The sequence below is a fragment of the Schistocerca gregaria genome, chromosome 2 (genome assembly GCF_023897955.1).
Source record: "Schistocerca gregaria isolate iqSchGreg1 chromosome 2, iqSchGreg1.2, whole genome shotgun sequence".
In the NCBI taxonomy this organism is placed as follows: Eukaryota; Metazoa; Arthropoda; class Insecta; order Orthoptera; family Acrididae; genus Schistocerca; species Schistocerca gregaria.
In genome coordinates this window covers 291301288-291322210 of record NC_064921.1, presented here as the reverse complement: position 1 = coordinate 291322210, position 20923 = coordinate 291301288, and the positions used below count along the sequence as shown (strand labels likewise).

General features: G+C 40.6%; 1 protein-coding gene across 2 annotated transcripts in view; it reads right to left on the bottom strand.

Moving 5' to 3' along the window:
- The window catches only part of LOC126336892 (uncharacterized protein C18orf63-like), a 186826-nt gene that overhangs the window by 11722 nt on the left and 154181 nt on the right, over window positions 1-20923 (bottom strand). For both annotated transcript variants that reach the window (XM_050001005.1, XM_050001006.1), the window contains exons 7-8: window positions 6550-7131; window positions 6358-6471 (exon numbers count right to left, since the gene is read on the bottom strand). In XM_050001005.1, the coding sequence (XP_049856962.1) occupies window positions 6358-6471; window positions 6550-7131 (696 nt within the window). The remainder of the gene's footprint in view (window positions 1-6357; window positions 6472-6549; window positions 7132-20923) is intronic.

The window sequence follows — 20923 nt, the reverse complement described above, 5'->3', positions numbered from 1 at the left end:
ACGAAGTAAGAGCCTACAGAATTTCAGACCAGCTGTGTGGCTGGATTGAAGAGTTTTTAGCAAACAGAACACAGCATGTTGTTCTCAATGGAGAGACGTCTACAGATGTTAAAGTAACCTCTGGCATGCCGCAGAGGAGTGTTATAGGACCATTGCTTTTCACAATATATATAAATGACCTAGTAGATGGTGTTGGAAGTTCCATGCGGCTTTTCGCGGATGATGCTGTATTATACAGAGAAGTTGCAGCATTAGAAAATTGTAAAGAAATGCAGGAAGATCTGCAGCGGATAGGCACTTGGTGCAAGGAGTGGCAACTGACCCTTAACATAGACAAATATAATGTATTGCGAATACATAGAATGAAGGATCCTTTATTGTACACTTATATGATAGTGGAACAAACACTGGTAGCAGTTACTTCTGCAAAATATCTGGGAGTATGCGTGTGGAACGATTTGAAGTGGAATGATCATATAAAATTAATTGTTGGTAAGGCGGGTGCCAGGTTGAGACTCGTTGGGAGAGTCCTTAGAAAACTTAGTCCATCAATAAAAGAGGTGGCTTACAAAACACTCGTTCGACCTATACTTGAGTATTGCTAATCAATGTGGGATCCGTACCAGGTCGGGTTGACAGGGGAGATAGAGAAGATCCAAAGAAGAGCGGCACATTTCGTCACAGAGTTATTTAGTAGGTGTGATAGTGTTACAGAGATGTTTAGCAACCTCAAGTGGCAGATTCTGCAAGAGGGTTCGTTTCTGGATGAGATATCGAATATATTGCTTCACCCTACTTATACCTCCTGAGGAGATCATGATTGTAAAATTAGAGAGATTCGATCATGCATGGAGGCTTTCTGGCAGTCATTCTTCCCATGAACCATATGCAAGTGGAACAGGAAAGGGAGGTAATGACAGTGGCACGTAAAGTGCCCTTCGCCACACACTGTTGGGTGGCTTGCGGAGTATAAATGTAGATGTAGATGTACTGTTGGTAGTTGACAAGGACACCTGTGCCTAGGCATTGAGGTTATGGAAGAAAGAGCAAAGGATGTCCTTGCCATGAACCTAGATCATGATAATGACGTAAAGGAAACTGAACCGGACAAGAGGTTTTAGGCATTGACTGAGAAGGAGGATTCCTCCAGATAGTCCATAAATAAGGTGGCGCAGGACAGTGCTATGTGAGTATTAATGGCAGTACCACAGACTTGTTTGTAGATTTGTCCTTTGAAAGAGATATTGTTGTGGGTCAGGACTTGGTTGCTAGGAGGATTAGGAAAGAGGTGGTGGGTTTGGTGCCTGGAGGATGTTGGTACAGATAGTGTGCCATGGCCACAAGGACATGGGCATGGGGGATGTTGGTGTACCAGGATGTTGCATCCACAGAGGTGGTGAAGGAAGTGAGCAATGTCTTGAACGCAGGATAGGAGCTTACGGACAATAGTTTGGAGGGGAAGCATTGCACCCAGCCACAGTGTGCCGACCAAGAGAAAAATATGTGGGGTTGGGATTGTGGAGTTTTGGGAATGGGTGTAAGGTAAGAGTGCAAGGTTTGTTGGTGTGAGGATGGAAAAGGATTTTGGTGTCAGGTCTTGGCATGGACCTAAGGTCTTCAGAAGCTATTTGAGGTCATGTTGAACTTCCAGGATGTGATCATGGTTGTAACATTTGTATGCAGAGGTGTCAGAAAGTTGATGGAGGCCTTCAGCTACATATTCACTATGATTGATGAGCGCTGTGGCGGAGGCCCCCCCCCCCCCCCCCCATCTCTCTCTCCCCATTTTTCAACCTGTCTCACTTCTCTCTCCTCTCCTTTTTGCCCACATCTTCACCCTTTTCTCCCCCTCAGTTTTTCCCACCATCACCCTCCTCCTACATCTGTTTTGCAGTAGGCTCTGTACTCCCTTTATCTTGTGCGGCCACAGAGTCAGCTGTCCAAAGACCTGCCTCTTTCTTGCTATGCCCTCCCTGCATTCTTCTGTAACCCTCCCCACCTCCGTCATCCCAGGCAACTGCTTTCAATAATCAAGTATCAATAATTAGTATTGTCATGGCCACAATAGTGTACATTTGGGTGTCTGTAAGATTGTGTGTTTGAGAATGTGCTTACTTTTGCTAGAAAAAGAGATAGTGTTCTAAAGCTAGTTGAATGCTGTTTTCTATTCATGTTTCTGTGCTCCCGCATATCATCTGGTGTAGGTTTCCCTTATTTCACGTGTCTCTGTGCAACATAAATGCCCAACATATTTTAATATTTTGCTACTATTCACTTCTGGTTTCAATCAGCTTTGTGTCTACACACAACAAGCACAGTCCCAGCCCACTGTCAACTATCCAGAAATGACTCTGTATAGTTACATGAAATAATGTACCAAATCAAGCAGTCTGAGACTAATTAAAAGTTAATGAAATTTTATTATTTCACCAGGAATCAAAACATCATTTGTAGCACTTGACAAGTTAAATTTAAACCTGGATATGAATAGTGTCTTGGATTTGACCCTTGTGGTTCTTCCTTTTGCCCTACTCCAATTTTCTATTTACTTTCGCACAAAAGTGTATTTAGTTTTGAACACTTCATATGTTGACGTGAAAACTTTTATGTGGCTGTTGGCTGGATCTCAGTCAATAGTATCTAACCAGTCTTTTCAATACATGTTCTATACCTTGTTAAATATTTCAGAGCTTTCCACTTCAGGTTCCACCAAGCTCTCAGTTTCAGGCCACCCAAAAAAAGTGCAAGAGCTCCCATATACATATGAGGGCTATGCCGAAAGATATTAGCAGAATGTGTGAAAAAAGAATTATTTACAAAAAATGTTTACAACTTTTCAAATTACTCTCCATTAGCATGTATACATTTCTCTGAAACCACTTCGAAAATGTGTCAGTCCAAGCTTCTTTTGGGATGTCACTTAGTGCACTCTCGTATGCTGCAATTGCCTCTTCATCTGATGAAAACTGCTGCCCTCGAATTTTTTCCTTGGTCTTAGGGAACAGAAAGAAGTCACAGGGGGCCAGGTCAGGTGAATAGGGGGGATGGGGTAACACTCGCACTTTTTCCTTCTCCAGAAAGTCCAATGTTCTGGCAGCATTGTGCGCAGATGCATTGTCGTGATGCAGCAGAAGGTGCCCACTCTTGGACTTTGGATGCTGTGACTTGCATGTGGCGATGACTTTTGGAAGACAATCATTCACGTACCATTCAGCGTTGCCTGTACGACGTGTGTCCGAGGTCACAGAGGTGACATGCCCGATCTTTGTGAAAAAAGTTGCCACCTTCTTTTTTCCAGAGTTCCGACTTCGTCGAACTTTTGTGGGTGGTTCCTTGCATGGAAAGCACCACACAGAAGACTGTCTCTTCGTTTCAGGGTCATAATGGTAGACCCACGTTTCATCACCTGTGATGATATTGTAGGTGTCTCGGGACTTCCCTCCATTGAATTTTTCAAGCATGAAATGACACCAGTCCACTCTCACCTCCTTTTGACTTTCTGTCAGGGAATGTGGCACCCAACGGGCACATCTCTTAGTAAGGCCTAAGTGACTATGAACGATGGTCTGTGCTGCTGTTGATCCAATATTTAGGGTCTCTTCAATGTCGTAAAATGTAAGATGTGGATCTTCTTTGATCGATTTCCTCACAGCATCAATGTTTTCAGGAGTCACAGCTGTTGCTGGCCGACCGGGACGAGGTTCATCTTCAATTGACTGCCAACCCGTCGAAAACTTGCGAAACCAATTTTCAACTGTGGCCCTAGAAGGGGAAGCTTCACCAAAAACGCGCAGCAAAAAAGAATGGCATTCTTCAGCACTTAAACCCTTTTTATAATCATAAAAAACCATGGTGTGAAAGTCGCGGTGCGACAGCTCCATACTGCAACGTCTCTGACTCAGCACTGACTGTGCTTTCTTACCATGTTGTGGGGGTCACCGCTAGCCAAGAACTGCGCGCATGTCCCAAGGTTGAAAAACATCACTCTTTCACATGAAAACAACCCCATTGTCCTCCGCCTTATGGTTTATGGGCTGCTAAAAACTTTCGGCATAGCCCTCGTACTGGTGGGTGCTACAGTGCTTGTAGAACCTTGGCCTCCTTTGTAACCTTCCTCCAGTATTTTTTGTCCACCACTTTCTTTCTCCAATTCCTGACTCCCAGTGTTTTGAGATCCTCCTCTTAATGTTCAAACCACATTTTCCTGGGACTTCCTCTTCTCCCTTTGGGCTTTTCTATAAACACTTTTTTAACACTTTGAATTTGTGTCATTCTCTGTACATGCCCAGCCCATGTTATTCTTTCTTGTCAATTTTCACAACAATCTTCATCTATCCAAAAAGTGTCTGTAGTTCTGCATTTGTCTTTATTTTCCAGCTCCCTTCCTTACTCACCATCCCAAATATCTTTCTCAAAATCTTCCTTTCCCATTTCAATAACCAAACTTCATCCTTTGTGGTTATCACTCACCCTTGCCATCCATACACTACTAGAGGTCTTAATATGGTCAAATGTATTTGGATTTTGGTACTTTTCCTAACATTCCTGGACTTGAATATATTCTGCAAATAATAATAATAATACTGGTTTCAACTTGCCATCATATCTTGCATTTCTGCTGCTGTCCCTTTCTCTTCTGTTATTACCAAGCCCAGATATTTTAAACTTTTACAATCTATGGTACTCTTTCCCATTTATTTCTATTGAAGTCTCTCCTCTATCACCACCAGTATCTCCCATCATTGTATACTTTGTTTTACCTGTATTAACTTCTAGTCCTAACTTCCACACTGCTTCCTCCAATGCAGTATAATTATCCTTCAAGGCTCTGATATTCTTTGCAATTAATGTTGTGTCATCAATGTATGCCACCATGTGGACCTGCCAGTTTCCCTGGGGTTTGCTGAATTACCTTCTATAGCGCTAAGTTTAAGAGTTGTGCGGAGATCACATCTCCCTGCTGCAGCCTACTCCCGACATGGAAATCTCCTGACAACTCTTAAAAATTGTTGCTTTCATGGTCATTTTGGTCAGCCTCTCTAATTTTAGTAGCTCCCATTTATAAGAAGGATAAAAGAAGTGATCTACAAAATTACAGACCAATGTCCTTAATGTTGGTTTGCTACATAATTCTTGAGCAGATCCTAATTTCAAATATAATATAGCTTCTATCCACAAATCAACAAAGATTTATAAATCATTGCTCATACAAAATTAAACTTGCTCTTTTATTCCTTGATTTATTGTGTACCATGGATGATAGGCAACAGCATATTCCTACATTTGGAACTGTGCTACACTGTAAACTGTCAATAAAAGTTCAAGCAGATGGAATAGCTTCTCAGATAAGTGAGTGGCTTGAATACTTATTGTTCTGGATGCTGAGTGTTCATCGGAGAAAAAGGTATCAGCAGGAGTGTCCCAGGGAAGTGGGGCCTCTCATTCTCTACATCTTTAAATGATCTGATGTATTGGGTGAGCAGCAATTTGCGACTGTTTAATGATGAAGCTGTAGTTTTTGGGAAAGTGTTATTTTTGAGTTACTGTAAGAGGAGACAGGATGACTTGTGTAGAGTTTCTATTTGGTATGAAGAATGGCAGTTTGCCCTAAACTTTAAGTTAATGCAGGGTGAGTAGAAAAAACAATCCTACACTCTTCAAATTCAGGGTTAGTGGTGTGCCACTCTACACAGTCAGGTCGATTAAATATCCAGGAGCAGCAGTGCAAAGTGACTTGAAATGAAACAAGCATATAAGGTAGGTTGTACGGAATGCAAATGGGTGACTTTAGTTTATTGGGAGAATTCTGGGAAACTGAAGCTCCTTTATAGGAGATTGCATACAGAAAACATGTGCAACCCGTTCTTGAGAACTGCTACAATTTTTCGGATCCCCAATAAGTTGGATTAAAGAAAATCATTTAAGCAATTCAGACATATACTGCTAGATAAACACATGAGTATTGCAGAAAAGCTCCACAATCTAATGGGAATCCATGGAGTGAAAAAGATGTTCTCTTTGTAAAACACTAATGAGTAAGCTTATAGCACCAGCATTTTCTACAGATGACAGAAGAGTCCTACTGGCACCAATATACTTCCTTATAAGGATCATGAAGACAAGGTAAGAGATATTAGACCAGAGTCATTTTTCCCTTGGTTTATTTGTGGAGTAAAAAGATGTGATGCAAGTTACTCTCCACCCTGCACCATATGCTGGCTTGCAGAGTATGTATGTAGATGCAGATGGTTACAATAATTGTGACTACTTTTAACATAATTTGTAGATAAAATAGTATATCATCAATGCAACATGCACACTACAACACTTTTCACTTAATTAATACTAAGAGGTTACCGCTGATGAAGGTGATGACGTTTGAACACTTCTCTTTAAACTTGGGACGCTATTTAGCAGTGGATTCTGTAAGGTATGTGCAATGAATTTTACTTGGAGTTGACCACTCGGAACCTAAAACAGAAAGATTGTAGAGAACACATGTGTTTCAATATATATCTGTAAATTTCTGACTCAGAAAACATTACTTACAGGAACTTGAAGTGTAGCAGGAGACGAAGACTCATGGGTTTGCATCAGTAACTGTGACAGAGAAGTAGAATGTTTCTCTGTAGTGCTTTGTCCTGTTAGCTGATCACATTTTTCTGCATATTTACTAGAGCTGTTATTAATATCATTCTTTGCTGATTCATGTTGTCCTTCCAGAGTTCTTCTGTAGGGTACACAAACACGCTTCTTGAATATAGGAACATACTTAATCTGATTGGTTTTGCCAATTTCAGCACACTTCTCATTAACTGCAGCTTGTATTTGAAAATCAGGTGCACTGTCAGCAACTGTTGGGTTGCTTAGGTCACACTGTAAAACAGGACACACACCAGCAGGTGTCGGTGCATGTTCTGAGGAACTCATAAGGCTTACACATCTACTTCCACTTGGTGAGCCTTTCGCTTGGGGCAACTGTATTTTTCCTTTACTCTCTGATGAGTTCATTTTGGTACATTCTGGCTCTAAACTGCATACTGGTGTCATTTTAAGGAAAGCAGGGCTAATGGGTTGGAGATCTTTGTGCTGGACCCGTGAAGAGGAAGACAGATTTGGTAAAACCAAATTCTGAAAATAGGAAAATATTCAAGACATCTAATTATCACTCAAATACTTCATTTGCAAGTGTACAGTAAATCAACCACTTTTGCACAGTTTTTTTAAGAGAGGAGATTTTGTCGTGCGATGAAATTAAATTCTGGAAGAAAAACGACCTGTGCCAGACATGAAATTATTACATAAATAATGCACCTTACTGTGTACTATATATTCTGCATTCACAGATTGTTATGCATTTATGTTAATTGCAGTATTTAAAATACTCACACTAAATAATGCATAAGGATACCTATTATAACTATATGGACCTGGAGTAATTACTTTACCTATTTCTTAGTCAGTACAGCACAAATAAATTACTTTCTCTGTCTTGCTCAGTGTACAAAATTCGAACTTCTAAGTCGATGTAATGGGAAGATATGGCCATTTATGTCACATATTTTAATACTCGCAAACTCAATTATCAATACTTACAGGGTACTTCCTATTTACCTAGAATCATGAATTTGGTAAAAAGGAAGGTTTCACAGTACAACCAAAGATAAAAACTCAAAAAACTGTAAATTGGTAATTATATTACAGGAAAATTTTTTTTGTCTTTTTTATCTGACTGTCTGTTAAGACCCCTTTTTCTTACTAATGGGTGGAAGCATCAAGCTGAAATTTATGTCACATACTAAGTTGTATGATCCCTTAGTAGTAAAAAAATTGAAGCTTCTAAGTCAATGCAGTCAAAAGATATGGCCATTTATGTCACATATTTTCATATTTACAAACTCACTCATCAAAACCTATAGAGTACTTTCCCTTGGCCTAGAACCATGAAATTTGGCAAAAAGGAAGGTTTCACAAGACTAACAAAGGACAAATCCAAACAGTGTAAATTTGTAATTATCAATGTAGAAATTTTTTTGTCATTTCTCACCTGACTCCATGTCTGTTAAGACTCCTTTTTCTCATGAACAGGTAGATGTACCAACTTAAAATATATCTCATATACTAAAGTCTATGGTCCCTTGGCAGTATAATAAACATTAGCTACTAAGTCAATGTAATCACAAGACATGCCCATTTATGTCACATATTTTGACTGTCACAAACTCACACATCAAAACCTGCAAAGTACTTCCTGTTGGCCTAGGATCATGAAATTTGGCAAAAAGGAAAGTTTTACAATGCAACAAAAGGAAAGAATCTGAAAGCTGTAAATCTGTATATATATAAAAATGGGCATGTCTCATCTGATTTCCTGTCTGTTAACACCCCTTTTTCTCAGGAACCGGTAGGCATATCAAGCTTAAATTTATGTCACATACTAATCTATGATCACTTAGTGGTATAGTACACATTAACTTCTAAGTCAATGCAATCAAAAGTTATGGCCATTTATGTCACATTTTTGATACTCAAAAACTCACTCATCGAAAGCTATAGGGTACTTCCCAACAATCTAAAATGATAAAATTTCGCAAGAAGTCCAAAAATTGTTAATTTCTAATTATATTACATGGATAATATTTTGTTTGTTATCCAATGTCAAACTTGAAATTGAAACATTCAGTAATTCTGCATTCAAGCTCCCTGGACCACAATGGTAAAAGTCAAACATCAGGCAAGGAAGATATTATTGCTCATATGATGAGTTCTGGAATTTACCCATCATCAGACAGCCAGGAGCAATTGCTTCATATAGATATGGCACTTCAAGTTGTATGTGAAACAAATATTCACAGACTAATCTGCAAATGTTTGTTTCACATGCAACTTAAAAAGCCTCATGTCTCTGCGCAGTAATTGCTCCTGGCTATCTGATGATGGATAAATTCTGAAACGTGTCATATGAGCAATAAAGTCATTTCCCATCTGATGTTTGACTTCTACCATTGCGAGCTGGTCAGCCTGAATGGAGAACTACTGATTATTATAAAAATGGTTGCCTGCCTCCTGAATGACTTTACACCACATTTACATTATTGAAATTAAAACATTATCAAAACTCTTGGAATCCGTGGGACTGATATCTAGCCAGTTAATAACAGGCAAAAATGGCTGAGACTCTAGATTTCCGGAATGGATGACATGTCAATATACATAATAAGTTTGTATGGAACCCTCAGAGCATATCCTACTCGTATCTGGCGAAACTTTTTAAAAATATTTCTAATACTTACTATACAACATTAAAAGAAAGAACATAAAAATGTCAATATCAGAAGAACTTTAATACTAGCCAATGGTTGACAAATTTGGTTTTCAGGGTTGAAATTTCTAAACAACTTAAATCCAAAAATTTCACAACTGTAACTATTAATCTGAGCACCTCTAAGAAGATAGGAAATTATGTTTCCAGAATGAAATTTTCACTCTGCAGTGGAGTGTGCACTGATATGAAACTTCCTGGCAGATTAAAACTGTGTGCCGGACTGAGACTTGAATTCAGGACCTTCGCCTTTCATGGGTAAGTGCTCTACCAGATGGAAGCACACAGTTTTAATCTTCCAGGAAGTTTCATATATCAGCGCACACTCCGCTGCAGAGTGAAAATCTCATTCTGGAAACATCCCCCACATTGTGGCTAAGCCATGTCTCCGCAATAGTTAGTTCTGCAAGGTTCACATGAGAGGTTCTGTGAAGTCTGAAAGGTAGGAGACAAGGTACTGGCAGAATTGAAGCTGTGAGGATGGGTTGTGAGTCGTGCTTGGGTAGTTCAGTTGGTGGAGCACTTGTCCGCGAAAGGCAAAACTCCTGAGTCCAAGTCTTGGTCCGGCACACAGTTTTAATCAGCCAGGAAGTTTAAGGAAATTCTGTTATTTTTCACCTGTAGAATATCCTCTATCAGTCTGAGTAAATAAAAAATTATGAACTTTTGAGCTATAACAAGATCTAACAGCTCCACTTACTACAACTCTACTCCTTAACTGCTCTGGATGTGTTAACACATGCACCTTTGTATCTGTCCCTGTATGCTCTGGACGTCTAGATACGTTCAGAGTACCAGGTAGAAGGACTGGTGGCACACATAAACACATCCAGAGCAGTTAAAGGGTTAAATAAATATTTTTGTTGTTTTCTATTACACACATAACATATATACCATAAATTCTTAAAATAGCCATATCCTTATTCATGCATTATTTCATGGAACTTTATTAGTCACAGGATAGTTTTCAGGATACTGAGGATATTAGTTTATTTAGTTTGTAGAATATCCTCTATCAGTCTGAGTAAATAAAAAATTATGAACTTTTGAGCTATAACAAGATCTAACAGCTCCACTTACTACAACTCTACTCCTTAACTGCTCTGGATGTGTTAACACATGCACCTTTGTATCTGTCCCTGTATGCTCTGGACGTCTAGATACGTTCAGAGTACCAGGTAGAAGGACTGGTGGCACACATAAACACATCCAGAGCAGTTAAAGGGTTAAATAAATATTTTTGTTGTTTTCTATTACACACATAACATATATACCATAAATTCTTAAAATAGCCATATCCTTATTCATGCATTATTTCACGGAACTTTATTAGTCACAGGATAGTTTTCAGGATACTGAGGATATTAGTTTATTTAGTTTGTATGGTAACATTTTATTTAAGGGAATATTTACAATTTTAGAGCAATATAAGCTACATGCACTTCAAAATTGTTGAGTTAGCTTATCTGAAGGTCCTCATTATCCTCTTTCAAGCAAATATTTTCCTTTCTCTGATACTTTGATATTTCAAAAGTTGTCCTGGTGTGAGGTATCTGAAATCCAACCCTGTCCTCCACACCACACCACAGGGGGCAAGACATGGTTGCAGTGGTCCACACTTAATCACAGCATCAAGGCGACCAGCCTCACTCCCAGCAGCAGTCACACCAACAAAGAAAACAGGCCACTAATCAGCAACTTATGCATTCCATGCTCCCATTATGCCCTTAATGTTTCATTAACCATACATGCCCAGACTGCCCAAAAAGATGTGCTGCCTATCATAATGGCATGCTAAAACTCAGCACAAAGATCACGGTATTGGCTATTTTTGCTATGCCAAACAAGCTTTTCATTGATGTTAGGATTTTTCATAAGTTCTGCACATTCAAGTGGATACAGGAGTTGGGGTAACCTTGTTAAACTCACAAAATTATGTGATGTGCTTTTCTCTCCTTCTCTGCATCACAAAAGTCAGTAAATTAAATAAACAGAGTATTCCTATTCTCAGTCAATTCTCTGCTCCAGTGACCTATAAGTCAGTAGTCCAGTCACTTACATTTCTTGTTGTAGATAACACCTGTACAGAGAATGTTTTTGGATTAGATGCTTTTACGTTGTTTGGTTTTACCATTTGATGAAATGAATTTAGTGTATGAAAAATTGCTTTAAACACAGTTACATACATTATGTTCTGAAATGTCCTATTTGTTCTCACCTGAATTGGAGTATGCAAACAATTTTCAAGTGCGTGTTACCACAAAACCTTCTGGATAAAATCTTCTCGGTTTTCAAGCCACATCAATTCCAATAAAATTCTTGAACTTTTGATGGATAGCTCAAGAATTTTATTGGAATTAAAGTGACTGAAAACTGAGAAGATTTTATCCACTCATGCTGCTGTGAAAGACTCCTAGGACACATAAAACCATCTGCTTGCCGTGCTTTTTCCGGAGCTGTCCAGTTCCAGTGGCTGTCAGTGAACAAGTCAAAGATGAGTTACATCATGTCATGGAATCTGGCATTGTTTAGCCTATTGCATCAAGAGAATGGTTACCCCCTTAGTTACAGTAAAGAAACTGTTGGGCTGGTTATGCATCTGCGGTGATTTTAAAGTTTCTGTGAATGCGCATCTATAGTGGATACATACCCAATACTACACCCATACAAACTCTTTGCAAAGTTGTCAATGGTCAATATTTCTCAAAAGTTGACTTATTGTATACCTATCTACAACAAATTGTTACATTCCAGCCTGGATTTCCCATTGTTTGAGATCTACAACTCCCTTTAGATACAGAGCCACAAAATATGTTAGTTGTTAATACAAATGTTGGATATACCAGTACTTGTGGCTACCTTTTGGAATCACCAGCACTCCTGCTATTTTACGAAGTTTTTTGGAACAAGGTATGGAATTTTTGCCTGGTTGTGCAAACTATTTGGATGACATTGTAGTTTCCAGTGCCTCCACTGAGAAACATTTACAAAATCTCTCTAATCTTTTTTTCTGTCCTCCAAGTGGCCGGGTTGAAGTGTAATTTAGAATAATGTCAATTTTTTCCAACTTTCTATTGTTTATCTTGGGTTTGAAGTTTCTCACAAGGGTGTTTCTGCTATTGTGTCACTTCCCAGTCCTACGTCAATCAAAGAACTTCTGGTTTTTCTAGGCAAAGTCAGCTACTACCATAAATTTTTGCCTGGGGCAGTAACAACTGCACAGCTGTCACATGCATTGCTGCACAAAGGGACTTTGCATCACTGGTTGCCAGCTTGTGAAACCATGCTTTCCTCACTGAAGAACATGTTGCAGTCTGCGCCCTCCTTAGTGATGTACTAACCAGGCCTCCACTTGGTCCTTCCAATAGACGCTTCACAGTACAGGTTTCGGGTGGTGCTGGCTCCTATGAGCCTATCCCGATGGCTCTGAGTGGTCTATTGCTTATGCCTCAAAAACTCTGAGTCCTGCTGAAACTAAGTACTCTCAGATAGAAAAGGAAGCTTTTAACATTGTAAGTGCTGTGAAGAAATTCCACTTTTTTCTATGGTACCAAATTCCACCTGGTCACTGATCACAGACCATTGGTTTCCTTATTCAGACGTTGTGTGTCATTACCAGATAAAGTGGCACATTGTATTCAATGTTGGGCTCTTTTCCTTTCATGTTACAACTACAAAATTCATTTCCGCACTAGAAATCAACACGCAAATGCTGATGCTTTGTCCCACCTGCTGGCTGTTCCGGAGCCAGAATTTCATCAGGAGGAATTGCTTTGTTTCCACATTGATGTCACTGCACAGCAGATGGTAGTCTTTCCTGTAACTAAGACATGGATCTTGAAGGCTATTGCTTCAGATCCCATTTCGTGGAAGGTCATAACATTTGTACAACATGGTTGGTCAGATTCACCACCCTGTCCATAATTATTACATCTTTCAAAATCGATTCTCTGTTGTGGATGGTGTCCTGCTCTTGAAAATAGATGATGTGATCCCTTGGGTAGTGATCCCCTCAGTGCTTTGTTTGGAGGTTCTCTGTTTATCACATAGATCATTGGGATGTATCACACACAAAAGCGTTGGCCTGTCGGCAAGTGTTTTGGCATGGCTTGGGAGGTGATGTTACCTGCCTGGTTGCCACTTTTCACAGTTTGTGATGCACCAAGTGGCTCCCTGCTTGTTACTGTCTTCTCGGCTGATGCTGTCGCATGCATGGCCCATACATATGTGGATTTTCTTGTAACTGGAATCCGACATGTCCAGGAGATGCAGACAGACCAAGCGGCCAAGTGTGTCAATGGTGAGTTGTCAAAACCACAGAAAGACAACAGCTATGAACAACGATGAAAGAAGATGACAACAGCAGCTACGGACAACAATGAAGATCACAACAACAGCTATGGATGGATATGACAGAACAGTAAGTCAGAAGTGTGAACTAAATTGCGAGCCTGGGTGTAGCAAGATCAGGAACTGAACAAAAATGGGTATGACATATAATACAGTCAGAACACAACAGACTTCTGAGCCCCAGTGCTGCCTGCTTTATAGGGCCCCTTTGAGTACCGTTAGGATGGTGCGGCGGACAAGGCCTGCGTACAGCACTGTGGCAGTGACAGCAGCACTCACAGGTTATAGGGGCACGGCCTAGCAGCTGTAATTTATTTATTGTTCCGTGGGACCAAATTAAGGAGAAGTCTCTATGGTCATGGAACGAGTCAATACATGAAATGATAACACGATAGTAGAAACAGATAAAATGAAATATAAGTAACATATTCAGGTGACAAGTTGTAAGTTTAAATAAAGAAAATCAACAATGTAACACTGGAATTTGTTTAATTTTTTAGCTGTTCCAGGAGCCCCTCGACAGAATAGAAAGAGTGAGCCATGAGGAAACTCTACAGTTTAGACTTAAAAGAGTTTGGGCCTCTGCTAAGATTTTTGAGTTCTTGTGGTAGCTTATTGAAAATGGATGCAGCAGAATACTGCACTCCTTTCTGCACAAGAGTCAAGGAAGTGCATTCCACATGCAGATTGGATTTCTGCCTAGTATTGACTGAGTGAAAGGTGCTAACTCTTGGGAATAGGCTAACATTGCTAACAACAAATGACATTAAAGAAAATATATACTGTGAGGGCAATGTCAGAATACCCAGACTATTGAATAGGGGTCGACAAGAGGTTCTTGAACTTACACCACATATAGCTCGAGCAGCCCGTTTTTGAGCCAAAAATACCCTTTTTGAATCAGAAGAATTACCTCAAAACATAATACCATACAACATAAGCGTCTGAAAATATGAGAAGTAGACTACTTTTCATGTTGAATTGGTTCTTGTTGAATTGTGAGTTAGAAACTGTAAAAACTGAGTCTTACTGTGATTTAGCATCAAATTATTATCCACAAGCCATGAACTTATTTCATGAACTACATTATTTGATACTGTTTCAATATTACACACAAGATGCTTCACTACCAAGCTGGTGTCATCAGCAAACAGAAATATTTTTGAATCACCTGTAATACTAAATAAGAAACAGCAGTGGCCCCAGCACCGACGCTTGGGGAACACCCCACATAACAGTGCCCCATTGGGACTGATCATCACTTCCACTCTCAATATTAAGGAGAATTATCTTCTGCTTTGTGCTCTTAAAGTAAGAGGCAAACCAATTGTAAGCTACTCCCCTTACTCCATAATGGTCCAACTTCTGCAGTAATATTTTGTGGTAAACACAGTCAAAAGCCTTCGTTAAATCAATGAAAACACCTAGCGTTCGCAACCTTTTATTTAATCCATCCAAAACCTCACAGAGAAAAGAGAATATAGCATTTTCAGTTGTTAAACCATTTCTAAAACCAAACTGAACATTTGACAGCAAATTATGTGAATTTAAATGCTCCAGTAACCTTGTATATACAACCTTCTCGATAACTTTAGCAAACACCGATGGCATAGAAATAGGTCTAAAATTGTCAACATTATCAATGTCTCCCTTTTTATAAAGTGGCTTCACTACCGAGCACTTTAATCGGTCAGGAAACCGACCACTCCTAAAGGAAAAGTTACAGATGTTGCCAAGTACTGGGCTAACATACATAGAACAATACTTCAGTATTCTGATAGATACCCCGTCATATCCATGAGAGTTCTTGGTCTTTAGTGATTACATTATTAACTCAATCTCCCTCTTGTCAGTATAATGGAGGAACATTTCAGGTAAAAGTCTCGGAACACTTTTTTCTAAGAGCGCTATATGATTCCCTGTTGGGACTAGGTTTCTATTTAGTTCATCTGCCATATTCAGAAAGTGATTATTAAATACTGTACATATATGTGACTTATCAGTAACACGGACATTCCCACTACACACTGATTCTATTTCCCCGACCTGTCTCTGCAGACCATGGTTTTAATTTTATCCTGAGACTTAGCTATTCTATCTGCATACCACATACTTTTTGCCTTCCTAATAACATTTTTAAGCACCTTACAATACTGTTTGTAATGGGCTGCTGCATTCAGATTTTGACTGTTTCTAATGTTTTGATATAATTGCCACTTTGTTCTACAAGATATTCTTATCCCTCTAGTCAGCCACCCAGGCTGCCTGTTTGTGCTAGTACCCTGTGTTCAACGTTCTAACGGAAAGCAACTTTCAAAGAGCATGAGAAAAGTCTTGAGAAAAGCATTATATTTGTCGTCTACTGTATCAGCGCTGTAAACATCTTGCCACTCTTGTTCCTTGATAATGTTTACAAAGGTCTTTACAGCAACTGGATCAGCTTTCCTAAACAGCTGATGACTATATTTAACATGTGTTGCAGCACAAAAATCATTTAGAGTTAAAATTTGTGCATCATGATCTGAAAGGCCATTCACCTTTTTGCTAACAGAATGTCCTTCTAGTAATGAGGAATGAACAAAAATGTCTATGGTTGTTCTACTGTTCCCTTGCACTCTCGTTGGAAAGAATACAGTTTGCATAAGATTATATGAATTAAGGAGGTCTACCAGCATCCTCTTCCTAGTACAATCACTTATACAATTAATATTGAAGTCACCACATATAACAAACTTTTTGTATTTCCTATAAAGTGAACCAAGAACCTCCTTTAGCTATAGAAAAAATGTTGTGAAATCGGAGTCTGGGGATCTATAAATAACAACAGTTAGAAGTTTAGCTCCATTAAATTTAACCACACCTGCACAACATTCAAACACCTTTTCAGTGCAATACTTTGAAACATCAATTGACTCAAATGGGATGCTGTTTTTCACATACATGGCTACTCCCCAACACCGCAAAGAGCTCCTTGAAAAGCTGCCAGCCAACAAGTATCCTGGTAAAGGAAGCCTCTGAATTATCTCCTTATATAAGAAGTGTTCAGATATACCAATAATTTCAGAGTCAACATCTATAAGCAGTTCACTAGCTTTATCTCTAATACATTGTATATTTTGATGAAATATACTAATTCCCTCATTACTTGGATACCTAAGCTTTGTCAAAAGTGGTTCCTTTGTTAAAGAGACTTCCCCCTTAAGCAGGAATACCTACCAGCTGACTTCAATCTAAAAAAAGGTGCAGCTCTAACACCCACTACTGCAGGAATTTACCCATGAGTGATCTCACCAACCCCACCTATGCTGTCACCTATAAGCTTTGCCAACCTCCTCTTCCCATACCTGTTGAGGTTCAGGCCATGTCTAGTGAAACCCGTCCTGCTGATAGACTCCACCGACACCACTGAAATGTGACCCATGCTTTCTGTCATCAGCGTCTCATGTTATTACACCTGATGGCTGTATTAAGATGAGGCCGATCATGACGCTGAAACAGTTCCACGAAATGCACATTCGTGTTGCCAGTCTGAGTGGCTATCTTTTCCAGGTCACCATCTATGTCATATTTCCCATCCTTATCAATACTATTGCCAGCCCCACCCACAATCACTACCTGATCCTCTTTAGTAAAATCCCTACATAACTCCCCTATGTTAATGGTCACCTGAGCCAATCCTGCATTAGGCTTCACAATGCTGGTGACCTGGTACTCACTCCCCAGCACTTCCTGCAACTGCTGGCCTACACCTCTGTCATGAGAACTACCTAACAGCAGAACCTTCTTCTTCCTCTTCGACTTTGCAACTGTTCTAGCCACCGTAACTACTGAGGTCTGCTGCATATTTTCTACATCTACAGCTACTAGAGATTCCTCTCCACTAGACTCTGACAGTTGGTCATATCTTTTGTAAACACCGATAGTAAAACTATCTGAAAATCTTATTCTCCTAGCAGATCTCTTGAAAACAGCCAGCTCCCATTCCCCAACCCCCTTCTCCCTCCTCATCCTATCTAGCTGCTCCTGTGCATTTTTCAACTGCACCTGAAAGTCACAGATCTTACGCTCCTGCTCCTCTATCAACTTATTCTTGCTACATAACCTGCAGTTCCAGGAGAGAATCTCACCAGAATGCCGACTGGCTTCCCCACTGCATTCCCCCCAGTAAAAATACTTTGAACAAGTCTCACACCGCAATCCACTACTCACGAACCAACGGCAAAGCCCAAACTTCTCACTCATGGTAGGGAAGTAACTACTATTATTAACAGTATTAATAAACAACAAATGTGAATATAACAAAAGACTAATACAGAAAGAGAATCAAACATCTAATGACACAGTAACGAAGCTGAAAACAGTTCCCAAAAGGTTCTTCTGAAATTATTTCACCAGAAAACACAAAAAACAACGGTTGAAGACTACTAAAGTTCCTAAATAAACCACTATACACAAACAATTAATTAGTACTTAGCTTTCGATGTGCCGCTACAGCTGCAACTGGTCAGCGCAGAATGTAAACACAGGTAATAGGTTACTCGATACGTAACACTCACAAATATCGGGTCACAACACAAGAAAGGCAGAGGTGAATGAAGAAACCACTAGTAAGTCACTTATATAGTAAATATTATCACAAAAACCGTTAAAATATGTATCTTAAACCTAAAAATATATAAAAACTTAGAGAGCGATCTCACACACAGTCACTCACTTATCTGCCTTACATCCATGCTTTCTGGTGGGCTGTCCAAATTGTTGGACTGGGATACCAGAACTCTTCTCCCCAAAATGAGTGCATAGGGCATGAGGCATCCTGGCTGATGTTTTGGGAAATGAACAGTTGGTGTACCGTCAGTGGAGGCCGTCAGCTGGGAGAAAGAACATGGAGCTTAGGGCACTGTGCTGGGGAACTGCTGTGTGGCAGATGACCATGGAGCAGATGGAGGCTGTGGAGATGTCTCGACCTCCACACCCGTGCCTATGGGAGCTGTCAATGGTGTCCTGGAGCACAAAAGGTACCTGTAAGGCAGAGGGACAGTGCGATCCATTGCTGGATGGGTAGGCTGGAGAGAGGGATGGATTTGGTTCATGTGCCAATGCTCCAAGCCTTTCCAGGTATCAACCGTTGTAAGGTGCTGCACATGAGTGGCCACTACCATAGCTGGCATCCATGAGGGTTCTGCCCCATAGGAATGTGCTGAAACAACCAAACCAGAATGGTTTCATCCAGCATGTTGGGTCTAGGGTTCCTTGGGTGGGGATGCAGAAGACAGAGGAGGGTATGTGGCTGTCAGCCATGGAGGAGTTCTGCTGGGTTGTGTTTGCGGAGAGGGGTGGACCCGTGGGTGCTCAGGAACATTGTGAGTGCTGCTGTCATTGTAGATGTACCCACAGCCTTCAACATTTGTTGCTTAAATGTGTACACCACCTGCTCTGCTTCACCATTGGAGGAGGGGTGAAATGGAGAGCAACACAGGTGTTTGATAACGTTAGCAGTGCAGAATTGTTTGAAGGCCATAGTTGTGAACTGGGACCCATTGTCAATTCTGACAGTGCAGAGAAGCCCTTCAACATTGAAAATCTGCAGAAACGCACTGACTGTGGCAGCTGTGGTGGTGGGTGCCATGCTGACCATGTAGGGGTAGTCCATAACAATAAGCCACACAGAGCTGAGGAAGGAACCAGCAAAATCTAGATAAATGTGATCACAAGGGCGATGGGGAGTAGGCCAGGAAGTGAAAGACTGAGGTGGAGCAATCTGTTGGTGAGTGCAGGCAGGACAACAGGGCACCATAGCCTCCACGTCCTTGTTCAGTCCTGGCCAATAGACATGTCGCCTGACTAGGGCTTTCATCTGTGACATACCCCAGTGCCTGTGAGGTAATCACACTGGACTTGCATCAGGAGGATGATGGTTCAAACCCTGGTCCAGCCATCCTGTAATCCCAAGGGCGACAGGGAGTAGGCTAGGGGGCGAAAGACTAAGGTGTCTCTGTGGGCAGGCCATAAGAGGTTATTGTGCTGCCTGCATGATTTCCAAAGAGTGTGAGGTTTTCAGTATGTTGTCCAAGGAAGATTGTCAACCTAGAGAGCTGTAGTGCAAACTTCTGAATTGGGAGGCAATTGGACTGCTACATCACGGATCAGCATAAGAGGTTTTGCAAGATGGGTTGACACAGGTAAAATCACAACAATGAGCTCAGACCTTGCAAATCCATCGCCCACAAAGAATGAGACTGTTGTGAATAATAGGTTGAGATTTATGAATATATTTCCTCAAAAGTGAGTGCAACCAGGTTTGGTAGGGGAGCCAACAACAATGGTTATGACATATAATACAAAAGTGCTGTCAGAACACGACTGTCTTCTGAGCCCTGCGCTGCCAGCTTTATAGGGCCCCTGTAAGCACTGATAGGGTGGTGCGATGGGTGTGGCGCACGCACAGTGCTGTGGAGGTAACAGCAGCGCTCACAGGTTATGGGGGTGCTGCCTAGCAACTGTTGTCTATGTCCACACCTTCTCACAGGCTGTCCAAATTGCCAGACCTTCATTCACCCTGCTCTCAGTGATTTTTGGCTGTTATTCACTGATGCATATTCTCATTTTCTGTTTCATTCATTAGGTTTCCAATCCACAATTGCTGCATGGTCGGCATGAAAAGAGCCCCAGCATCGCTGGTGTTGCCATATGGTTTGACATGGGAAGGTAGGCGCAGAATGTGTCCGTGCCTGAAGCATTTCAGACTATGTGATGTGCTCTTGTTGCAGCACACCACCTTAGCCAGAGCCCTGCAGACAAGGAGGACAGCATGAATGTCTCAAGAATTCGTGATCTCCTTAAGGGAGGAAGAGTACAGTGATGCATATGCATACTTTCCAAAGGCCGGGCAGCGGAAGTGCTATGTCGTCTGAAGAGGGTGCCTAAGACTTGTGTGTGTGTGTGTGTGTGTGTGTGTGTGTGTGTGTGTGTGTGTGTGTGTGAGTGTGTGTGTGTGGGCCCCAATCTATTTAAGGCTAGCTGAACTATGCTCAGCCTCAGTTCTCTAAGTGTATTGCTACAGGTGTTTGTGCATGTAATTGGCTCCTGCTCATTGTTACTCAAATACTGTGTTCAAGTTGTTAATGCTTCTGCAGAATAACTGCTGTTAGAGTTGTACTTATACCTAATTACAACAATAATAATGAATTGATTCCTAAAACAGACCACTCAGATGAGATAAATAATGTAAAAGTAGGTGAAGGAGGTGTA